This window comes from Bombus flavifrons, chromosome 7 (assembly GCF_040668555.2).
Source record: "Bombus flavifrons isolate JBK064 chromosome 7, iyBomFlav1_principal, whole genome shotgun sequence".
NCBI lineage: Eukaryota > Metazoa > Arthropoda > Insecta > Hymenoptera > Apidae > Bombus > Bombus flavifrons.
In genome coordinates this window covers 12,623,470-12,644,178 of record NC_138448.1, presented here as the reverse complement: position 1 = coordinate 12,644,178, position 20,709 = coordinate 12,623,470, and the positions used below count along the sequence as shown (strand labels likewise).

The window sequence follows — 20,709 nt, the reverse complement described above, 5'->3', positions numbered from 1 at the left end:
TTATGCGAGGAACACGGAGCGCGGACATTGCTACCTCGCCATATCGTGTAACCCTCCGAAGGGAGTAATTAAATGTATTATCGGGCTCCACCACGATCGTTCCGAGACACGTTGAAGTTTGCCGTTATTTTGCCCTGTCGTGCGAGATGTCGCCCATAAAATCATTCGCGGTTGCCATTATATCTTAATACACTTGCCCTGCGACTTCTTGTATTCATCATTCGTCACTCATTTTGCGCCATTAGACGCAGTGTTTGTATTTTGATTGTAGTCTGACAGTACTATACGATTGTTATCAAAATATATTAAAATAATGATTTTTATATATCTATGTTTGCTACTTTAATTAATAAAAAAAATCACTTTTCATCCGACTACATGAGTAGGGTGTATGTATAAACTAGTCGAGGGATAAATAGTTCGCGTAATTGAAATTGATACAACAGTAGTGTCGCATAATAGGAGTTTACGTTTAAATAAACGCATTGAATCACTGGTCCAGGTAAATTGATCTATTTTGCAAAGAATTTTGCAGTATTAAAAATAAGTAGAGAAAATAAGTTTGAAAAGTAAATATTCGAACCTTAGACTCTTCGAGTTTTCAAAATGAATTTTCTTCGTGTATAGAGAGAGATTATTTCAGGAAAGAGGAAATGGATAAGGGTAGGCAGATCCATTCATCGTTACAGAAACGAATACCAAGGTCGATTAAACGCGTCCCGTGGTGAAAGTATGACCTCCTATATCCCGTAGAATTTCCTTTTCGCGAAAACTCGTCTGGATGAGCTTCGATGGTTGAAGCACGATCGGCCGAAAGCTAATAAAAAAAGCTCTGCTGCGGCCTGATAAGCCTGAGGGTATTTCACACTCGGACTGGCCTTGTATCGACGAAGGACGCTAATGTAGCGTTATTTAACTCGGTTAGATGTCCTCCCCTTGGCGGGGACTGGTCGCGAACAGCCCCGGGTAAAAATCCGGGGGTGCTCGTCGTCCCGTGAAAACACTGCGGGGGCGGTGACACGCATAAAATAGTGGGCAAACCCCATTTCGAACGTCAGGTGCTCGTCAGCTTTTTCAGGGGGAGCCTTTACATGACCAGCACACTGTAATCACCCTATTTACCCCTTGTTGTTAATGAATTAACCGTGACCACGATTTTAAACACCACAGAATCGGATTTTGGTTGTTCCGCTTTACTTTCACGAAGAATTGAACTCGACATTCAAAATTTCTATGGTTCTACGTTGCTATTCAGTCTGTGAATATTCGAATTTTTCTCGTGTGAACGTAATAGATATAGGATCATAACTGGGAGTATTGACATCACGTGAATAAATTTCTTACTTTTTGGCGCGTAAAAATTATATCCTAGAGAAGTGTATGGTCGTCGAAATAACTGGAAATTATCCAGCGTGATAAATTTGTCAGAGATTTATGAGATTTCCATGGTGCAATATGACGGGTGCCATTCTAAGCGCGTTCGGAAATCATTGTCGCTTCAAGGATGAATATCGATCGGGTAAGCGAGAGCACGTGCCAGCAGGCAATATCCAGCGAATATGTTAAGAAAGTCGCATACATCGAGGTCAGTACAGCGTGAAAATAGAATGTAAAGTGTTCGCAGCGCTGGCCGCCGGCCTTAGGCGCAATAGGGGTGGCTTCCATCGGGGGTCGGTTTGACGTGTATGACGTGCCGGCCACGTGACCGGCCTGCCAACTCGGCAATCACTGCCCCGTACTACGCCGGACGAATCTTAAATATGGGATATTCAAATAATCTCGCCACTTCCCTCCCCTTTTACCCACCCTCTGGTTTCCGTTTTCCTTCGCTGTCCGCTTTCTGCCACCTCTATGCGGTTTTCAAGCACGTGATGGGTCAATGTTTCAATGGATATTTTACAAAATATAACACGTTTGAGATAACGTTGCATTCCATGCAAGTGTCATACGTAGCTTTGAATGCACGTTCCTCGACGTAGATAATTTGTATTGATACGAAGGTTAAAACGTTTGTATCCGAATTAATAACAGTTTAGCCTTCAATTAGAATTTTCGATATTTCTAAGAAATGATACACAATGACCTGTATCTCATAACATCGTTGCAATTCTAAATGTACAGCATACGAAGCATCGTTTAACCATGATATCCATCACGCTAACGTACCAATTAACACATATTCCCTGCAATTGACACAATGTTGCGAATGTCGCATGGATCTTCTCGCGGTTGGCGCCACCTTCGTATCGCCGAGGCGAGAAAGCGACTCAGAAATCGAGTGTTTGCGAAGTGGAAGACGAGGAAACGCAGAATATCGTCGATAGCGGTCAGCACGAAGGCTTACCGTGCCATACATCACTGCCAGCCAGCAGCGGGGGTGCCCCCAGTAAATGGAGTTGGAGTGGCAACGTGGAACTCCCTCGCGGAAACCCTTGCTTTCATATGCATAGTCTCATTTCCTTATCGGAAATTTACGGTGAACGTGGCCGCGCGCCTCGCTCGGCCGCAGACCATTTTTCTTATCGCATCGCCGAACACGATGGACTTTCTAAGCCCTTAATTGCTTTTCGTCGCTTTTTCTCGTAATTGCCTCTGCGAGTATCTTCGTTTCCTACGCGTCTCAGTTTCGCCTTCTATTCCAGATTTATTCGTTGCTTCTCAAAACTCTTTGTTTCCTAGCAATTAAAACGTCGACGTTGATGGAATTTCGAACCTTCGAAGAATATATCTGTGCCATATTTTCATACCAAATAAGTAAATTATCGTTATTCGTTTGTATGCATATCGAAAGCCATCTCTAGTCAACAGAATTTCTAACAAATTTATTTATTTTTGTCGATTCTGTAAGACGATGTTGGAATATTCTACTGTTTACTGCAGCTATCTAAGAAGATATCTACCCCTCGAGGAACGCTATTTTCATTTTTCTTCTATTTAGATTGTCCTGTTTTTTTCTCCTCTTTTTTCTTGTTTTTACAATGGGTTTGACCATCTGTAATCGCAGACTGCATCTCGATGCACCGTTATGCAGCGCAGCAGTCTTATAAGCGAATACACGAGTAACGAAAGCAGAGAGAGTGGCTCGCGTTCGTTTCAGAAGCACGTGCCAAGGGGTCTGTCTCGATTTCATTATAACGGTAGCTGTCGATGACGACGATCAGCATCGACGGTCTGCCATCCAAGTCGACTATTTACCGATCCTGCATCTGTCCCGACCCACGTTCGTCCTCGAATATCTCGTTTTCACCGCTGCTAATGGCGCCATGTGTCCAAGAATCTCGCTCTCGCTGCTTACCTGCCTCTTAATTTTACCTGAGCGTTCTATATCCGACAATCGATAGCCTCTGGCACCGAGTTGGCTTTCGTGGTTTGGGCGGAATAAATTCGACGCTCCGTTGACTTTAATTAAGAAAGTGGAAGCGTTCTTGGTTATTAGGCGTATAAACAGCTTTCGATGTTGTTCGTTCGAAAGATAATCGGCCGAGTTTCTATGGAACATGTGTTTTTTGATAATCGGGCTTGGCGATCTTTCTGATTGATTTGCGCAATGAAATAATTGCAATCTCTCGGAGCTTTTAACATCTTTGTTCTCAGAAATCTTGATAGGGTTGAAACAGCGAATCTACACTGTAGGAATTTCAATTGTTATGTAATTATTTAATAGAAATAATTTGTAATAATCTTCATGAACCCTTTTTGCATCGACTTCTTTTGTTTAGTTTATACGCCTTACTGAAGTCATTTGTTTGAAGAGGGTTGAAACATACTCAAACGTATATACTGATCGTACATAACAAAAATTACGTTGGTGGGCAGTGTAGTAAATCTATTTTGTCGTATATGAAATATCGTGAATTTTCTACTTACGAATGATTTTTGACTCCATCATGCGACGTCGTTGCATGAAAACCATGCGTAAGAGAACCATGCGTACGCAGGATTGGAGCAAGATTCACGCGTGTACGTGCGCGTGCGTAGTCAAGAAAGAGAAAGAGAGAATAAGAGAAGGAGAGGAAGGCCACGTGCCTTTGGTAGCACGCGACCAACCTAACGGTTTTAGACTCACCCCACACGTTGCTCGAAAACCAGTCCACCCCTTCTCTCGTCACCCTTGCCGAACCGCCGGCACCGCTGCTTCAAAACACGCCAGTGGAAACTGTTATTCCATTGGCTCGTGGATCTAGCCCCCTCGTGCCTTCCCCCTTTTTCGATGTGAATCCTCGGCTATAGTCAGATTCGCTTTAACTACCTCGATTTCTGATCCTAGGACAACACCTTTACCGCTGTCTAGGAAGAAACAGAAACCGAGTTTAGAAGACTCGAATCGGTGCAGAGAAAATGAAGGAAATGCAGCGAAATTTCACCAGTGAATTTTCCTGCGACGAGTTCCCTTTCTGGGTGAAACGAACTTTTATTTTTATCGAAACATGTTTCACGTGTTTGACCTAGCGAGGCTTGGAAACATTGAAAGTATCCCAGAACTTTTGTAGGTTCTCTGGAAGTCTTGAACAGTGAAAAATTTAGGCTTAAACAAAATTCAATTTATCTAAAAAGAAATTAAACATAGTTGCTAACTCTTCGCAGCAATTTTAAAGATTGCAATTTTTTAAATTTAATGAACATTTAAATAGTTGTTTAATGGCGTACGAATGAAATTGAGATAAAATTACTCCGATGGAATCGTTTACGAGAGATCGATTCTTTCGTTTCCTTCGCATCGCGGTACTCGTCGAGCCCGCCATGCATGAAAACGGACCGAGCAGGCATAATCGAATGATGTAAGGCCCTAATAAAATCGTAAGTCGGTTGACAGGCGGTGCACATAGCGTGGAATAATGGGCCAGACATTCCTCCCCCGTAGACGTAGGGGTGGTTGGGTTGCATTGTCGCTAGTTCCCTTACGTAAGAATGGCGACGAAGAAACGACGCGAAGGCAGATGCCGTTTAGACATTCTGCTACCTCGTGTGATATGCAGGACGAAGATGGAACGAGACTTAATGCGATCTTACGCTGCCTGCGAAGCAGCCAGGTAAATCGAGAGCAGAGATTTCTTTCGAATCGTTTCTCTTCAATGTGCAGCGACAAGATTTGACAATTTCTTCGAGATCTTCCCTTCGAACAAATCTTCTGCCCCTTTCGTAGCGTATAGATGATGCAATTTCTAACTTACAGCGTTAAACTGAATTTAATGCACAGTTTTAAGAATCGAATTATGGAACGAAGAACTCGATGAGCATAATACAACAAAATTGCAAAGGTCACAGCGAAACGGCCTAAGATGATGATAATAGTATAGAAGAGCAAAATAGGGAAAAGGTGGATGACAATCGAGAGAATTTACGGAAAATTGAGTAAATCGCGATGGAAGTGGAAAACTGCATAATTGCGAAAGAGTTAATTTACACGTATTCGGAGGAGACCGTTACGAATTTTGAAAGTAGAAGATCTATCGCAGAAAGGGCAGAGAACACAGAAACAGAAGAAACAAGGAAGGGTGGAAAGGTGAGTTTGGAGTAAATTGAGCAAAAGGAGGACCGCGATTGAGAGAGGGCCGATTCGAGGGCGGAGCAGAGGGGAGCGGAACATACAGAAAGCGAGGGATGCAACCGCGAAATCGGGTAGACCCGTGAAAATAACGATTTCTCCTTTGTGATGCCGTTCGTTAAACCGAGAAGAGCCGGTTTCACGATAGGAGCAGAACGAAGATCACGACGATGGAGGAAGAGGGAGAGACTCGTGCATGGGTGTTCGTGACTCGTCGATATTTTTCCCGAACGCTGAAAGAATCGATATTTTATGTAGATCGCGAGAAAAGGGCAACGTGCCCTTCGTCGTTGCTCTGGCTATTCTCGCCTGGTCGAACAAAAACATCGGCTGATCCCAGGCGAGAAGAACGAACGGGAAGAAGACGGAGAAAGGAAGGTGGACAGGGATGGGGGAAGCTTTGTTGCACAGCGGAATTCATCGAGAAAATGGAACTTCGCCTTCGTGGCGATTCTTACGTCGTGGGTGGAGAAAACTGACGTTATTCATCCGATGCATTCGGATGAATTAAATAGAATTATTCAATGCATTTCCATGCAATTTGAATGAAATTGTCACACGAACGAAATTTCGCAGTGCCCTAGTGCTCTAATATTAGAACTTGAGACGTTATTGTGTAGAACTTAATCGATGCAAATTTAAGTATAAATTAGTCGCGTGAAATTTTGCTTGGTTTCGTCAAATTCTGTAGCAATGGAAATCGTACTTTCGAAATAACTTTCAACATAAATGGAAAAATAATTATATAAAATTATATAAAAATTATAATATTATTATAATTATATAAAATTATATAATTATATAAAAATGAATTATATAAAGAAACACTTGTACTGCTCAGAATACTGAATCATCGGTTCCAACCCCCCGACAAAACCGCGAAGGTACCACGAAATTCTTCGCTAATACGTTGAAAATATTTACTCGAACTCTCCGATCATTTAGAAACGACCCTTGAACCAGTAAGCAACCAAGTTTCCCAAAATCATCATCCTCGAAACATCCAGACATCGTAGCCGGCAATGGTGCAGCTCAGGTGTCTCATTGTGCTATTTTATCACCTGACGTATGTGTCCGATGTTTCCCCGAACCTGGACTTTGCGACACGAAGGTCAGGTCGGCGCCCGGCTTTTCCCTCGCTTGTGAAAAAGAGGAAGGAAAGAGAAAATCGAAGATTGTTGCGAACGTCCAGCTGCAGTCGGTTGTTCAGAATGGATTCTGTTACGTGTGCGTGCAGCTTGATCGTGGAAACGTAGGTGGATGATGGATAGACGGTCACCGTGTCAGTCGTGCAAACGTTAAACGAGCCCCAATGCGTCGAAATTGCATGGGCACCACTATTGTAAGCGGGTCTCACTTCGAACGACACCGAAAACTCCCTTGGTGTATGCAGATGCGGGACAAAGACGTGTCGGAGATTCAAGATAGGATCTCGCTCCCAGAATTTTTGGTATTAATGCACCTGGAGGGTGGTTAATTTATTACCGAGCGAGGGTTGGAAACTTGTCGAGAATGGATTTGCGTTTAATCGTAAAGATAATTGATACGAATTTTTAATATTCGAATATTTAGATATTCAAATGGTAAAGTTTTTGAATATTCGGTTAACTTGTAAAGAGTTACTTGAAAATTTCTTTAACTTTCCAATGTATTTGAGACTTCTTTCTTGACTGTTGCTGTATCGTTCACAGTGCTCGTGAACGTTCGTCAAAAAACCGTTGCTTCCAACGTCTCTTCCAGAAGTATCGTCTCTCCTCCTCTCCTCAATTCCATCGATCCGTTCCATTAGAAGCTTCGTGCAACGTTCGTTGCGCTTTTTTTCAAACCTGAAGCACCACCAATCGCATCGCAGCTAATCGCGATAGGACAAAAACGTGGTGGAAAAAGAGGAAAGCAAAACATCGGTCGCCTTATCTAGGCGTCCGTTGGTGGATGAGTTCGCACCTGGCGTCTTCGTAGTCGTCGTCGTCGTCGCCGATAAACGTTATTTTTTGAACAAGAAGTCGCAGAGCCTTTCACGAGAGCGCTACTGGAAAAGGGTGGAAAAATAGGAACCGACGTAATTCACCCCAAAAATCCTTTCTCCCCTCCCTCTCCTTCTTCTTTTCGAATGTTAGAGAGCCGCGGGACCTTCTCACGGAGAAAAAAGCGTAATTTTGATGAAAAGAGGGGAATCGACGATGCAAATTCAGGGGTGAAAAGGGAAACCGACGTGTTCGTCCGTGTGTAGACTTTGTGTACCTGCTTTTTGCGTCTCGAACGCGTCACTCGAGGGTAGGAAAGATCGAAGCCAGGGTGTAATCGGCCGCGCGAGAAAACGAGGACGAGTAACTGAAATTTTATAGGGAATCCACCAATACGGAGGCTTTTTACTGTCCAAGGCTGCCCTACCTGATCTGTCGACTCTCTTCTACCGTTTTTTTTTCATCGTTTCAGGGGAATCTACGTCAGGTATGAAGGGGGCACAGATGCGGAGGAACGAAATGCGGAGCGAACCTCGTGAAACTTTTGCGTCGAATTCACGGGATTCACAGGATTTTGAATTTTTTTTTTACCTTCTTTCTCCCTGACTACGAGTCTCGTCCCACAGTAGCGAGCATCCCCACCTGCGACTTCTTCGACCTTTTTACGAGCGTTTCGCGAGCGTTTATCTATTCCTGGCCGTCTCTTCTCGGTCTTTGTCCTCACATCGATGGGAAAATTCGACGGTCCAAGTGGCTAAGAGACTTCCTTTCTTCGCTACCTTGGTTCACTGACCTTTCTTGTTCTCGCGGTCCAAATAGCCATTCAGACTTCACCCCGATAAAATAAGAATAGTAGAAAAGCCCTTTTCTATTAAGCTGCTCATCGTCGTTCTCTTGTCTTTTATCATTAATCTTGCTAGACTCATATAGACTCGAAATGGATGTTATATTTCAACATAAGTTTCATACAAATGTTATATTTTAAGAGCGTTAACCTCTGAAGCAAAGATCCATTCGTGAACAAGGTTTCGCATGACGGTCGTCATGCCGCAAATCCCCTTTCGAAGAATGCGGAACGGCCTCCGCTGCCCCGGCATATCGAAATAATTATTATTAAAAACCGTTAGACTGACGCGCAGGACCAATGAGGGCGCGTAAGCTCGTTTTCTCGAACCAAACGAATCGGTTCCGTGCCATTATCCGGCACGTACCCCTTTTTCAGGGGGCGCGTAACAGCGAAAGAAGAAGAAAAGGGTGGCGAGGGAGGCTGGTCATAAGATACGATGATGGGTGCGCGAAGAGTTGTTCCGCGAGGTGGAGGGAGAGCAAAGGGCCAAAGGGTTTTCCAGGATAGCCAATCGTACGAGATCTTTCAATACCAACGACCAATCATCGAAAGCCCCTTCCAACCACGTGGTGGTGGGGAGGATTCGGTCGTCCTTAGGGGCACGATTTCGTTGCGTCATCCTAACATTCGTTCTGTATCGGTCCTTCGATGAGGACCACTGGCTTTCGTTGTGACCTTCGGAATCCTTGGTGACTGCCCTTGGACGTTATACCAGAATATTCAGTTCGATCGGTACCGGCAGTGAATGGTGTTGATTATTCACATTATCAGTATATTGGTAGCTTTATATTAACATTTCTTGAACATATCAAACTTCTTCGATAACTTTGTCATACAAAATTGTCACCGTGGTTGGAAATATAATATATTCGATTCTTAGGAAATATATTCGATTTTATCGATCTCTCCCAAAAGATGTGGTGACCAATCGTCACGATGCCGAAGGGCAGATACGTGGAAAGAAGAAGATAGTTGATGGTCCAGAGTCGATCCGCACCCAAAGGTCACGGTCATTGACCGTCGTGCTGGATCTTGAAGCCAAACCTAATGTTACCTCAAACAGCGGGCCACGAGGATCCTCGAAGGCAAACGAGGTCATGATGGTCTTCCTGGAAGAGCCCAGGATGATCTTTGCGGATATGCGACTTGATGCGACCAGCACACCAACTTGCACCCCCACGCGTTACCTTCATCAGAAGTACAGGCCGCAGAACAACAACAACTGTACGATCTGTCGTACATTGAATTCGCTAGTGAATTTAGAGTTGAACTTAGGAATCTCTTCGACCAAAGATCCCTTCAGCGTTGAATGTTGCGTTAATTAGGTAGTCGTTGAAAGAAGAAAGTGATAATTAAAGATGGACTTTTCTTATTTTTTACAGATGCAGACCTTCATGGTGAGGTGGATGGACCCGATCTCAGCGGTGACGATAGGAGTATCACCAGTGATATTCAAGATGCCACTGAGGCGAATCTCGATCACGATTCCATGGACTCGGATAGGGAAGCTCTCAATCTGGTTAGTATACTCTCTGCTTTGTTTTTTACCTTCGCTCAAAGACAAACTATTGGTCAAAGAAGATGCTGGTAACATCGGGAATCACAGCTTCCGGTGGTGCTTCCCTTTTGTAAAAAAAAAAGCTCCCTTTTGTCTCGAAATGACGACAAGATGGCTCGATATTTTACAGTCATTCGTGAAGAGCGCAAAAAGTGCTCCCGTTCAATATTTGGCAAATAAATAAAGGAAGCCACTAGCGAGATGAACGACAGGAAGGACGGACAGGGAGGGATGTAGGTTTTAAAACACAAAAGCGCAGGATGGACCGTAGTGACCAATATCCTGACCTGGTCGAGTGTAAACACGGTTTTGTTCGACGCCGTTTACTTTGTAACATTAGGGCAGGGTAGCTCTTCCGTGTTCCTCCGATTTCTGCTCCCACGCAATTCCATGAAAATCGATTCTTTCTTTTTCATCTGATCATCGTGTCCCAATTCATTTGTAACGCTTCAATTATCAATATATAAACATTTATGTCCGTGTCTGAATACTTCGAAACCAAAGGGGTAGTTCATTATTATTTATCTTCGAGTAATCTTTAAGTGATACATATATATAATTTTACGTCTATTTAATTGGAAACACAAAATTGTAATATGTAAGTTACTTCAAACTCGAATTATTTTATCGGCAGTATTTTTATTCGTCACAATTTACAATCAACAATTAACAACGAAAATATGTTTTAGGTCACAGACGTGTCGCACCGCAACAGCAGCAGCGGAACCAGCGGCAGCGCCTCCTCGCCTAGTTCCGGGGTGAGCAGCCAGATAACCGGAAGTCATCAACAGCAGCATACGGCAGGCCAGCAGAACAGCAGCAACTCGCAAGCTGCCCTGGCTGCTCAACTAGTCAGCCAGCAATTGCTGATGCACGGACCTCTTGGCGCTCTCGGACCACAGGAGATCCAGGCATTGGCCTCGACGTTTCAACAACAACAACATTCGCTGCAGCAACAGTTGCAGCAGTTGGCAATGTTTCAGCAAGCTAACTCTGCTGCAGCGGGCCAGCTTCCGGCTCAGGCGCAGTTCTTCTTACAGAACCAGGTTCGTGAAACCTTCGACATTACCTTTCCTAGATCGCTGTAGTACTAAACTATGGAAAGAAAATTTTGTTGCTGGTAAGATAGTTGAAAGATGCGTGGCAATATGGCTGTTTCTCCGATTTTGCGATAATTTTATTTTCGTATTCAAAATTTCAAAACGATGACCATACAATAACTGAACTCTAGATCCTAAAATTTTAGCGAAATAAAATGTCTCATTCGAATGAATATTAACATTATCTCGATTATTCGAGCATCATATGAATATTGAGAATTGAAAAAAAGCAGAAAAACTGAGCGTGAAAACGCCGAAGGCAGCAGCAGCAGCAGGATCCTCTTTCCTCTGTAAAATATAAAGAGCTGTCGAAAATCGGGCGCGTTTTCTATCTCTGACCAAAGGTATTACGCTGGGAGCGCGAACAAATGCATCCCGTGCACTCGAATTCCGACATCATTGTTCTCCGGGCATCCGGGTACTTTACCGAATTACACACTCGATGCGAATTCGATTCGAATCGTCGCGTCGGCGGCTAGCGGGGATGGTGGAGGTAGATGATCGCGAGCCCAGAGACGACGTTCCATGCGGTATCTGATCGACTGCCCGAAAAGAAGTAGACGTCTTATTCTTCGGGGACGATTCGCTCGATTTGACGCGGAGATAGCCGGCTGGAGATGTCACAAAGGGACAGGGTTTGTACTCGTTTGGCCTCGCGTTTTCTCTCTGACAAGTGGAAAATCGTGATCGGTCGAATAATTAGAATTTGACGAGTATGGAAAAATATTGCTCAGTCTCCAATAAAATTTCAAGGATACACAGGATTTTCTATAGACTATCTAAAAATCTCTGTTATGTTCGTTACAAAGGAACTGGGTGTGTTCGATTCTCCGATTGTGATCGTCGAGCGATCATATAATTACGATTTGTCGACTATAAAAAAACGTTTGCCTGTCTACAATAAAATTCCAAGAATAAGCAGATTTTTCTATAGATTTTCTAGAAACGTTCTCTATTTTCTTCGTATAAATAAATTGACTGTGTCGGACGTTTCGTTTGTTAAGATAAAAAATGGGGAGCAAATACATTCATCACCTGCATCCTCGTAAAGAACATACCCTGAATATCGTTCGTTTTGTGTGTTTTGTCCCTCGAGATCCTGCGGATCGAAGTAAGAAAAATCGATATATCCGGGGATACGATGAAAAACGATCCTCCTTCCTGAATCTCGGCCGATTTTATCCCCTCCCTACAGCGAGAACGTTGAATGAAGGCCTTCAGGGTCTGCGCGCGTTTACGAAAAAATTTCTATAGATTCCGTCACGTGAAGCGCGTGCACGTCCTACGTAACCTCCTGGAAAAACTAACAAAACGACTTCGAACTTGAGCAGATTTAATGGCCGTGATATACGTAGCTGCGAGGATTAAAGCCACGGGTCTTCCGTGTCTTCTTTGAAAGGTGCAACAAGGAGATCCCTTCGGCACCTTGCCACGGGGTGCCTTTTGTTACCTCACACGTGGCCAAGCTGTTTCTTTTTTCTATCCTTCGCTATCTCTCCTCTCCCTTAATTTTCCATCTTCTTCCTTCCTTCGTCTCGTCCTTTTCTTCGTTTACATCGACCAACCCCCCTGGCTTTTTTCCCCTTTTGGAAACAGTCGCGGGATTAAAAACCCAGACACACGTATTCCTTGATCGCGCAACCCTTCCTCGAGTGCCTTGCAACCTGCATCATAGTCCGGATTCTTTTCAAGGATTACACGCATGGCGGAAGTCGTCCGTAACACTGATTCAATTCCTTTCGTGCGTGTTTTGGGCTACCAGCTGACACGCAACGTCTCACGTTCGAAGCAATTCGTGGCATTAATCTTCGGACGGCGTAGAGTTCCTCGGACAACTCACAAAAAATAGTAGTGTATTGCGATTGTTAATATTTATCTTCAATGAAAAATTGAAAGCATGTATTTTCCATACCTGATACCAGAAATGCAAAAGATCTTGAAGACAAGAGATAATTATTTTCTTAATGGTTCATTCTGAATTTTCCGTCATTTTGTTTATTACGCTATTACAGGATTAATACGACGGAGAGAGATCAAAATGTTCGATTTCCTGAATATAAAGAGTTCGATTTGCTTTCTAACAGTTCTTATCATTACTTACAATCACATAGATTAGCAATGCGTCATGATTGTTGTTGCAGTTGTAGTACTTTCACCGACTTGATTTCAACGATTCAATCGAAATTAACAATATCTCTGAAAGACACAGGAAATAAAACTAACAAGTCATGCTTTCTAGTTTTTATAGTCTGACAACTTAAAGAATCGCGTGTACAGGTGAATCTCGAGTCTTGTAACCCGCGTGTGACGGCACGTGGCGATATTCTAAGCACCCTTCGCAGGGTGTCTTCGCGGTCGACAATAAGCATAAACGGGCTCGACACGCGACCAATCCCAAACCCTTTTCCTCTCCGGGCGACTCGTTTTGCACGTGCCCCTTCTTCTCGTAATCGAGCATCTGGTTAAGAAAAGGGTGATGATAATCGATCGGTCCGGTCGCCCCTTCGGCGACTCCTCTCGTACCTGTCCACGAGCGCAACACGTGTCGCCTTTCCAATAGAAACCGCTTAATCTACCGACGTGTGAGCAGCTTGGTTTAACGTGTACTATTTATCTCGAATAGGGGTTAGAAAGATTACCGTGATCTATAACTGGCGCGGCGTTTCAAGAGTAGTTCACAGATATTCAGATTTCGAAGGCCCTTAAAGAAGCGAAGATTTCTTTTCAACCCTACCGGGTTCCTTCGATCACTTTTAATCCGATCTATTTCTGTCGCCTAAAAATATCTTAAGTTCGAAGAAAATATGGGAATATCGTTATCGACATGCGCAATTTCAACTTTGTACTAGGGATTTTCTTATAATGTTAAAAAGCGTATTTTCGTTTGTACACTAAGTACAAGATTAAATAAAAATTTAAGAGCAGCGGCAGAATTAGGATCGTTTCTGTGACTTGCAGGTGTGAATCATGCTCGGTAAATGTAGAAACAGTATAAAGATAGAATATTTAAAAATTACTTTTTAGATCGAGAAGCCTTAGACAGAAATAAATAGAATTGTTCGTACCGGGGAAAACGTGTACGATAACGATCAATGGTCGTTAACGTCTTGCAGGGGCTGTTGCAGGGCGGTGGCTACTCCTCAAGATCCAGTCATCCGCGCTCACAGTCCATGCAGGTACGACAGACCATTAAATTAAAGATCCATCAATTAACGCCAAATGCGTCTCTAATATTTTCTACCGATTCTACTTAGAGAATCAAACGAAAAAAAAAAGAGGATTCAATTATGTGTCATCAGGTGCAGCAGGCAGTAGCGCAGGCAGCCCAGCAACTGCAAGCTCTACAGAAGCAGCAAGCTCTTCAGGGTAGCGGAGGCCTAGTTGGTCGAAGTTTAGGGCAACAAAGGTCACCACCGCCACCTGGCACGCCTCCAGCGGTGAAACCACCGCCTCCGAGGCTTGAACCATCGCCGGAGGAGACTACGGACCTCGAGGAACTGGAGCAGTTCGCCAAGACCTTCAAACAGAGGCGGATCAAACTCGGCTTCACCCAAGGCGACGTTGGCCTAGCTATGGGCAAACTTTATGGCAACGATTTCTCTCAGACGACGATCTCCAGGTGGATATTTTTCATAATTACAAATGAGGCGAAGAAGTAAAAGGTTTTATTACCATTTTATGACTCGATTGTCTTATTCTGCTCGCCAGGTTCGAAGCATTAAATCTTTCTTTCAAGAACATGTGCAAACTGAAACCCCTCCTACAAAAGTGGTTGGAAGACGCGGATAATTCGTTGAACAACCCGAATTCTCTTTCGAATCCACTTACTACACCGGAAGCCATCGGCAGGCGGCGGAAGAAAAGGACGTCGATAGAAACCAGCGTGAGAGTTGCTCTGGAGAAAGCGTTCGTACAGAACCCGAAACCAACTTCTGAAGAAATTACCGTATTAGCAGACACTTTAGCCATGGAAAAGGAAGTTGTTCGGGTGTGGTTTTGCAATAGGTAAGCCTGAAAAGTACCAATTTTATTCTTCAATTTTTTTAACACTAAAACTATCGGCCCTTAATACGTATAGTTACTTAAAATTAAAATGGTACGATACCAGTGATTTTAATTGGTTCCAGTGGAACTAGTAGTTTTAGCGTCGATGAAAATGTTTAACGAAACACGTTATCATCATATTCTATTTCATTACAGACGACAAAAAGAGAAAAGGATCAATCCGCCAACAGCAGCAATGGGCAGTCCAACAATGGCGTCCCCAGCACCATCAGTCTTCGCATCACTCGCAAGTTCCATGTCCGGTAGTCCTCTAGCTCTTACGACGCACTCTTCAGGCATGGGACACTCTCACCCTCACCCCACACCCCTCGGTTCACCATTACCCTTGGCTCTGGTGGCTTCAGCAGGTGGAAACTACCACCCACTGAGTGGCAAGTCCCACGAGTGACACCAGCAGCCCACCCATCAGGGGGACGCGCTTTTTCATCAACACCATCAACAGCCATCACATCAACAACAACAACAACAACGACGTTTGTGCAATCTAACAGAATTCTATCACTAATCCGTTAGCTAGTCCATCGTTGGCGATGATTCAGTGACTATCTAGCGAACGCCCGTCGGCGGATTTCGTTACCAAAGGGAATTTGACGCGATGGAACCAACAGGATCGAGCAATATACGGCCATGGGAATGGAGCAGAAATTTTGGAATGTTAGCTGACTTCACGATACGATTCGAAACATATCCTGGTGTCGAGAGATGCGATTTGGAAGAGATTATGTCAGGAGTGAATGCAATCTTTAATTATGGATTGTTATAATCAATCAATTCTGAAGTGAAGAGGATGATCGGAGGAGGAATTATCAAGGTATATCTATCTTATAAAGAGTATACGAGTAACGGAGAGGCATTATGGAAAGGCATCAAACATGGAACGCCACAAAGAGACTCTTAGGTAAAAACTTAAACTTCAAGAAATGCAGTGTATCGTCCAAAGACATCGATTTATCGAACATCGTGTTTCGTTGAACGTTTCGTGTTTTTCTCACAGTATTATGTTTATCGGCTGGATTATTCGGTTGGAAGCGTTGATTGTAGTGATGATGACGATATCGCGCGGAACGAAGTCTTCAAAGCTTATGTGATTGTTATACATTGTATATAAAAATACTGCAATTTTTCCAACTTGAAATATGCATTTATTTCATTTGAAAAAATTGAAGAAACGATGATACAAATTACAGGTTAAATTTGAATTCAATCAGAATTCAAAATAGCTTTGAGGTCTTCATTCCCGCATAGCAAATAGTGCAGGATCGTTGCCGCCATTCGACATTTATTTACAAGATGTAATTAACGACGCGAATATAACCGGCCGCGAACCGTCATAAAACAGTACCTTAATCGGTTTCTGCAGTTTCTCATTTGAATTATCATGAAATATTTATCATGGGGGGAATCGTTCGACGATACCTGTAATTATCGACTGGTTTTCCTCTGCGTCCTTCGAGTTTCCTTTTGCCCATCGGGCGATTCAACGTCGCTCCGATCACGCACTACATTTCGTGCGTGCTGTTTCACGATCTCGAAGAATCCGAGAATTGAACTTTTCGAAATCGTGAAGCCACCGGAGAAAGACAAGAGAATAGAGTCTTTAAATTTTTCACGAGCATTCGTCCAACGAATCACGACGGAACACACGATCGAGATTACGACGAACAACGAGAGAACACATGAATCAGACGAATTAAATCTTCCTGCCGTTTTGCTGAATTCGTGGTGTCGCGATCGACGGTTCCTTCGAAGGGGGCGAACACTTTTGACAAGTACTCGCCTCTTCGTGGTAAGCAGGGTTTACGTGCCACTTACAAGGGAGTCTCCAATTCCTCGAGAGAGAAAGTTCGTCTATTACTAAAGAAAAGAAGCACCAAGTTCGTGGAAACTGGAATGTTCACTGCCACTCAGAAATAATAAAAAATGGTAGATTCTAATTTCTTCTAACGAAAATCAATGATTAATCGACAGTTTGGATTTTATGAAAACAACCACTCGCTTAATTTCATCGAGTAAAAAAAATATTATACAATTCAGACGAGCTTTTGATCTTCAAGTTTCAAGTTCCCTTTGAGGTGGTGAACATGCGGCGAGGCCCGACAATACGATTGTACATAATTACGCATACGTGTGCGTGTCTGTCTTCATACATATCTGTGTCATAAATTTGTATATGTAGGCAAAAAAGAAAAAGAAAAGGTAAGATACAAAGAAACGTGCGGGCCTAATAATACCGTGAAAACAAGGATTCGAGGAGAATATGGCTCGTATATCATCATCGACGAAGTCCTCACTCGCGTCTTGGTCGATTGATTTTCAACGAATTGTAATTACTCAAGCCAAAGTATCTTCTAATTAAAGTAAAAGAAGGTAACGAAAGTTACTTTTCCAAGAGGGTGAACATGGATGGCATGCTCATATTCTCTGTTTTTTTAGACAGACACGAGGTTTAGCAGTTGTAGATACGTCTGTACCTGTACATACGGCATATATAGACAGGCTACCTGGGAATTATTCCACATATGTAGCTCGTATACGTTTGCGCGAGTCGATTGAACACGCTCGTGGTCCGAGAGTTCGCGTTAACGCCATTTTTTGAAATCGAGAAATCGGTTACGAGACTGATGGCATTTAATAGAAGCGCGAATTCTGATCTTGGAGCGCACAGATCGATTCTTCCAGGTGGTAAACACCCGGTGACTAGTTAAAGGCTATGATCTTGTACAACCAAGGTGACGGAAACAGTGTTTGAAGAGATTTACATACATGTAGAAGTTTGTCCATATACATATACATATTATATATTACGTTAGTTATGTGTATATGTGTGTATGAAGCACATATGTATGCAACGAGAAAGACATTGCGCAGTAGTCGAGCATCGTGAATATATACATATGCATGTATAAATATACATACTATACATAAATGTATAAAGTAAACGTATTGTAAATAATAGGGAGATATGGCAGCGAACGGTGATTAGCGAATCCGCGGCGAATTTATTCACCGTGACGATCGTTTCTTATTATTGCGACGCTTATTATTAAGTAATCCTTAATTATAGGGTATCATTGGGCAACGCTGGTCGTCATAGCAATCGTAAGTTCGAGCAATCATGGAAACGTCGTACCTTCACTCTAACATCGTAGAATTGATTCGTTCGTAGCCTACTTTTCCATGTGGCAATTAATTTCGATCTATATCGATCGATGGTGAAAGAATTATTTTAAAGATGCTCTATGATAAGGAATTGAAAACTCATCGCTACGCTTAAGTGCTGATAAATGGCGATAACCGTAACACTTATGCGACATTACTTATTAAATACGATATTCTTGATATTGTGGTTTGTTTCTGGTGAACTCGATTTCTCAATCCCTCGTTCTTACGATCGCCAACATCAGCAAATTAAATCCGTGTACGTACATTTGTTGCAAGAGCTTTTCTTGTAACGAAGCACGAGAGTGCGTTAACCGAAGGTGTACATGCGTACTACTATCATAATGTATGTATATATATATTTGATATTATATTATATGTAATTTTCTACGGAAGCTATGTGAACGCAACGCGATACATCACAATATATTTTCGATATTCTGATATATCGTGTACGCGTAATTATATATAATATAATATAACATGTGTATGTATGTATGTATGTATGTAAACGAGTACGAGACGAGATCTCATATCGATCACGCGCGTCTTTTCGTTCTTAAATCACTCGACACACACGCACGCACGCGCACACACACACACACACACACACACACACACACACACACACACACGATCATCTCCCATCTTTTTTCACATAACTACCTTTCATAATTTCACACAACTTCGGGTTTTCATCTCTTGAATCGATCTTCTACTTCGTTTTACTTCGAATCATTCACTACCAGAGTTGTGGACCAAACTGTAGCGAAACAAAAATGTGAATGAGAGTGATAAAGAATGAAAGAAAATATAGCGAAGAGAAATACAAAAAAAAGAGTTCCTAGAGCACCAGTTTTGAGTGCATTACGTAGACGTTTTATAAATTAAATACAGTGAACGGATGTGTAAACGATAGAAACGGGAGACAAATTGATACATAACGAGCAGCCCATTGTAGCCGAAGAACGAAAAAAATGAGTGTGAATGACAGAGTGTGAGTTAGGGACACGTTTGCGTTTTCCTTATCTGTTTTTCTTTTTTCTTCCTCTTCTCCTTGTTCGTCGGAGGTGTACAGCGTTTTTTTTTTGTAGATAGAATAGAGATAATTAGAGTCGAACCCACGATTGCCGCACCCACTGATCGACGTGTCACTGGTTCACTTTTCTTTTTCGTGGGCTTCGATGAGCCGGCGCATTCCACTAAGCAATGAACGCATTATTACAATGGTTATCATTATTATTATTAATTATTATTATTATTAATTATTATTATTATTTCATTATATTTTAACTTTTATTATTTGAAAATAAAAGTGCTAGACAGACTTTAGTTACTTTTTGTTTTTCATTTTCTTTCTGTCTATCCTTTGTTGTTTCCTGTTTTAGTTACTTTGTACAGAGTACTTAAATAATCCTAGATTATTTTCTAATCCACCTGATAACTCTTAATCGATAGAGTAAACACGAAACAAATTACATCGTTGTATTTCTAGAATCCACTTTTTTATTCTTTCATTGATTTTTCAAGATCTCGGGACACGTTTACGCAATATTACAGCATGCTTACCAATCGAGGGTTAAGAAGATCAAGTATCAGTTGTCGTTAACACGTTATGTGCCACGTGAATTATTAATATCTGATAACATTTTATAAGTAGCCACTTGTCTTTTACAAACAGTGTAAACTTTTCCTTTTAATAAGCTTCGACCGGGAAGCTACGGTTTTGCGGCATAGAACTTATTGATCTGATTTTAAATATTCAAACCGATATTTCGTTAAACATTCGAAATGAAGGTTCGTCGAAGTTTTAGCGTGAAAAAGCATAAGATTTTGCTCCTACCGTCCCATCGCGTTTTTTCTGTAAATACATGATGCGAAATAGCATAAAAGTCGCGTGAAAAAGTGGCGCGTTTCTAAAAAGGCGCGCAGGATGCGCGCAACTTTTCGAGATGGCAGCACGCGCTTCGGAACGAAAGCCAAAACGGTTGGTATATCGAGAATTAGTTGATTAATCTCAATCAGTAGCAGTGTATAATTGTCTTCTGAGAGAAATCTAGCGTTATATAGAAGCCTATTAAACAATTCGATGTGTAACTCGTAAATATTGGGACGCGAGCGTCGTTCGACTTCAATGCCTAGAGGTAACGTTAAATAATAAGAACGGAGTACCCTTAAACGGTAACACTGTAACAGATGACACAAGAGTAAAGGTTTAGAGGATAATTAATTAAGAAGCAAAAAAAAAGAAAAAAAAAAGAAGAAGAAAAGAAATGACAAGAGCACGGTATGACAGTTCTTAAAAGATTAAGTGAAATAATATTAGAGTCATGAGAATGGGAGAAGTCCTTGTTCGATGACAAAGTCGTCTAAACTATTTTGTACTGAGAATTAGTGGCGTGATCGTGAAATTTGCGATCTTTTTAAGGCGTTCATCGGCGTATTCGTGACCATAAAATCTCATGCCACGG

General features: G+C 42.3%; 1 protein-coding gene across 3 annotated transcripts in view; it reads left to right on the top strand.

Moving 5' to 3' along the window:
* The window catches only part of LOC138181616 (POU domain, class 2, transcription factor 2), a 126,379-nt gene extending 106,809 nt beyond the window's left edge, over positions 1-19,570 (top strand). For 2 of the 3 annotated variants that reach the window (XM_069116599.1, XM_069116598.1), the window contains 6 exons: positions 9,739-9,875; positions 10,604-10,960; positions 14,128-14,190; positions 14,314-14,633; positions 14,723-15,019; positions 15,215-19,570. In XM_069116599.1, coding sequence (XP_068972700.1) covers positions 9,739-9,875; positions 10,604-10,960; positions 14,128-14,190; positions 14,314-14,633; positions 14,723-15,019; positions 15,215-15,467 — 1,427 coding nt within the window. In that variant the 3' untranslated portion in view covers positions 15,468-19,570. The remainder of the gene's footprint in view (positions 1-9,738; positions 9,876-10,603; positions 10,961-14,127; positions 14,191-14,313; positions 14,634-14,722; positions 15,020-15,214) is intronic. The other variant, XM_069116601.1, reaches the window with a different exon arrangement.
* Positions 19,571-20,709: the final 1,139 nt, after the last annotated feature.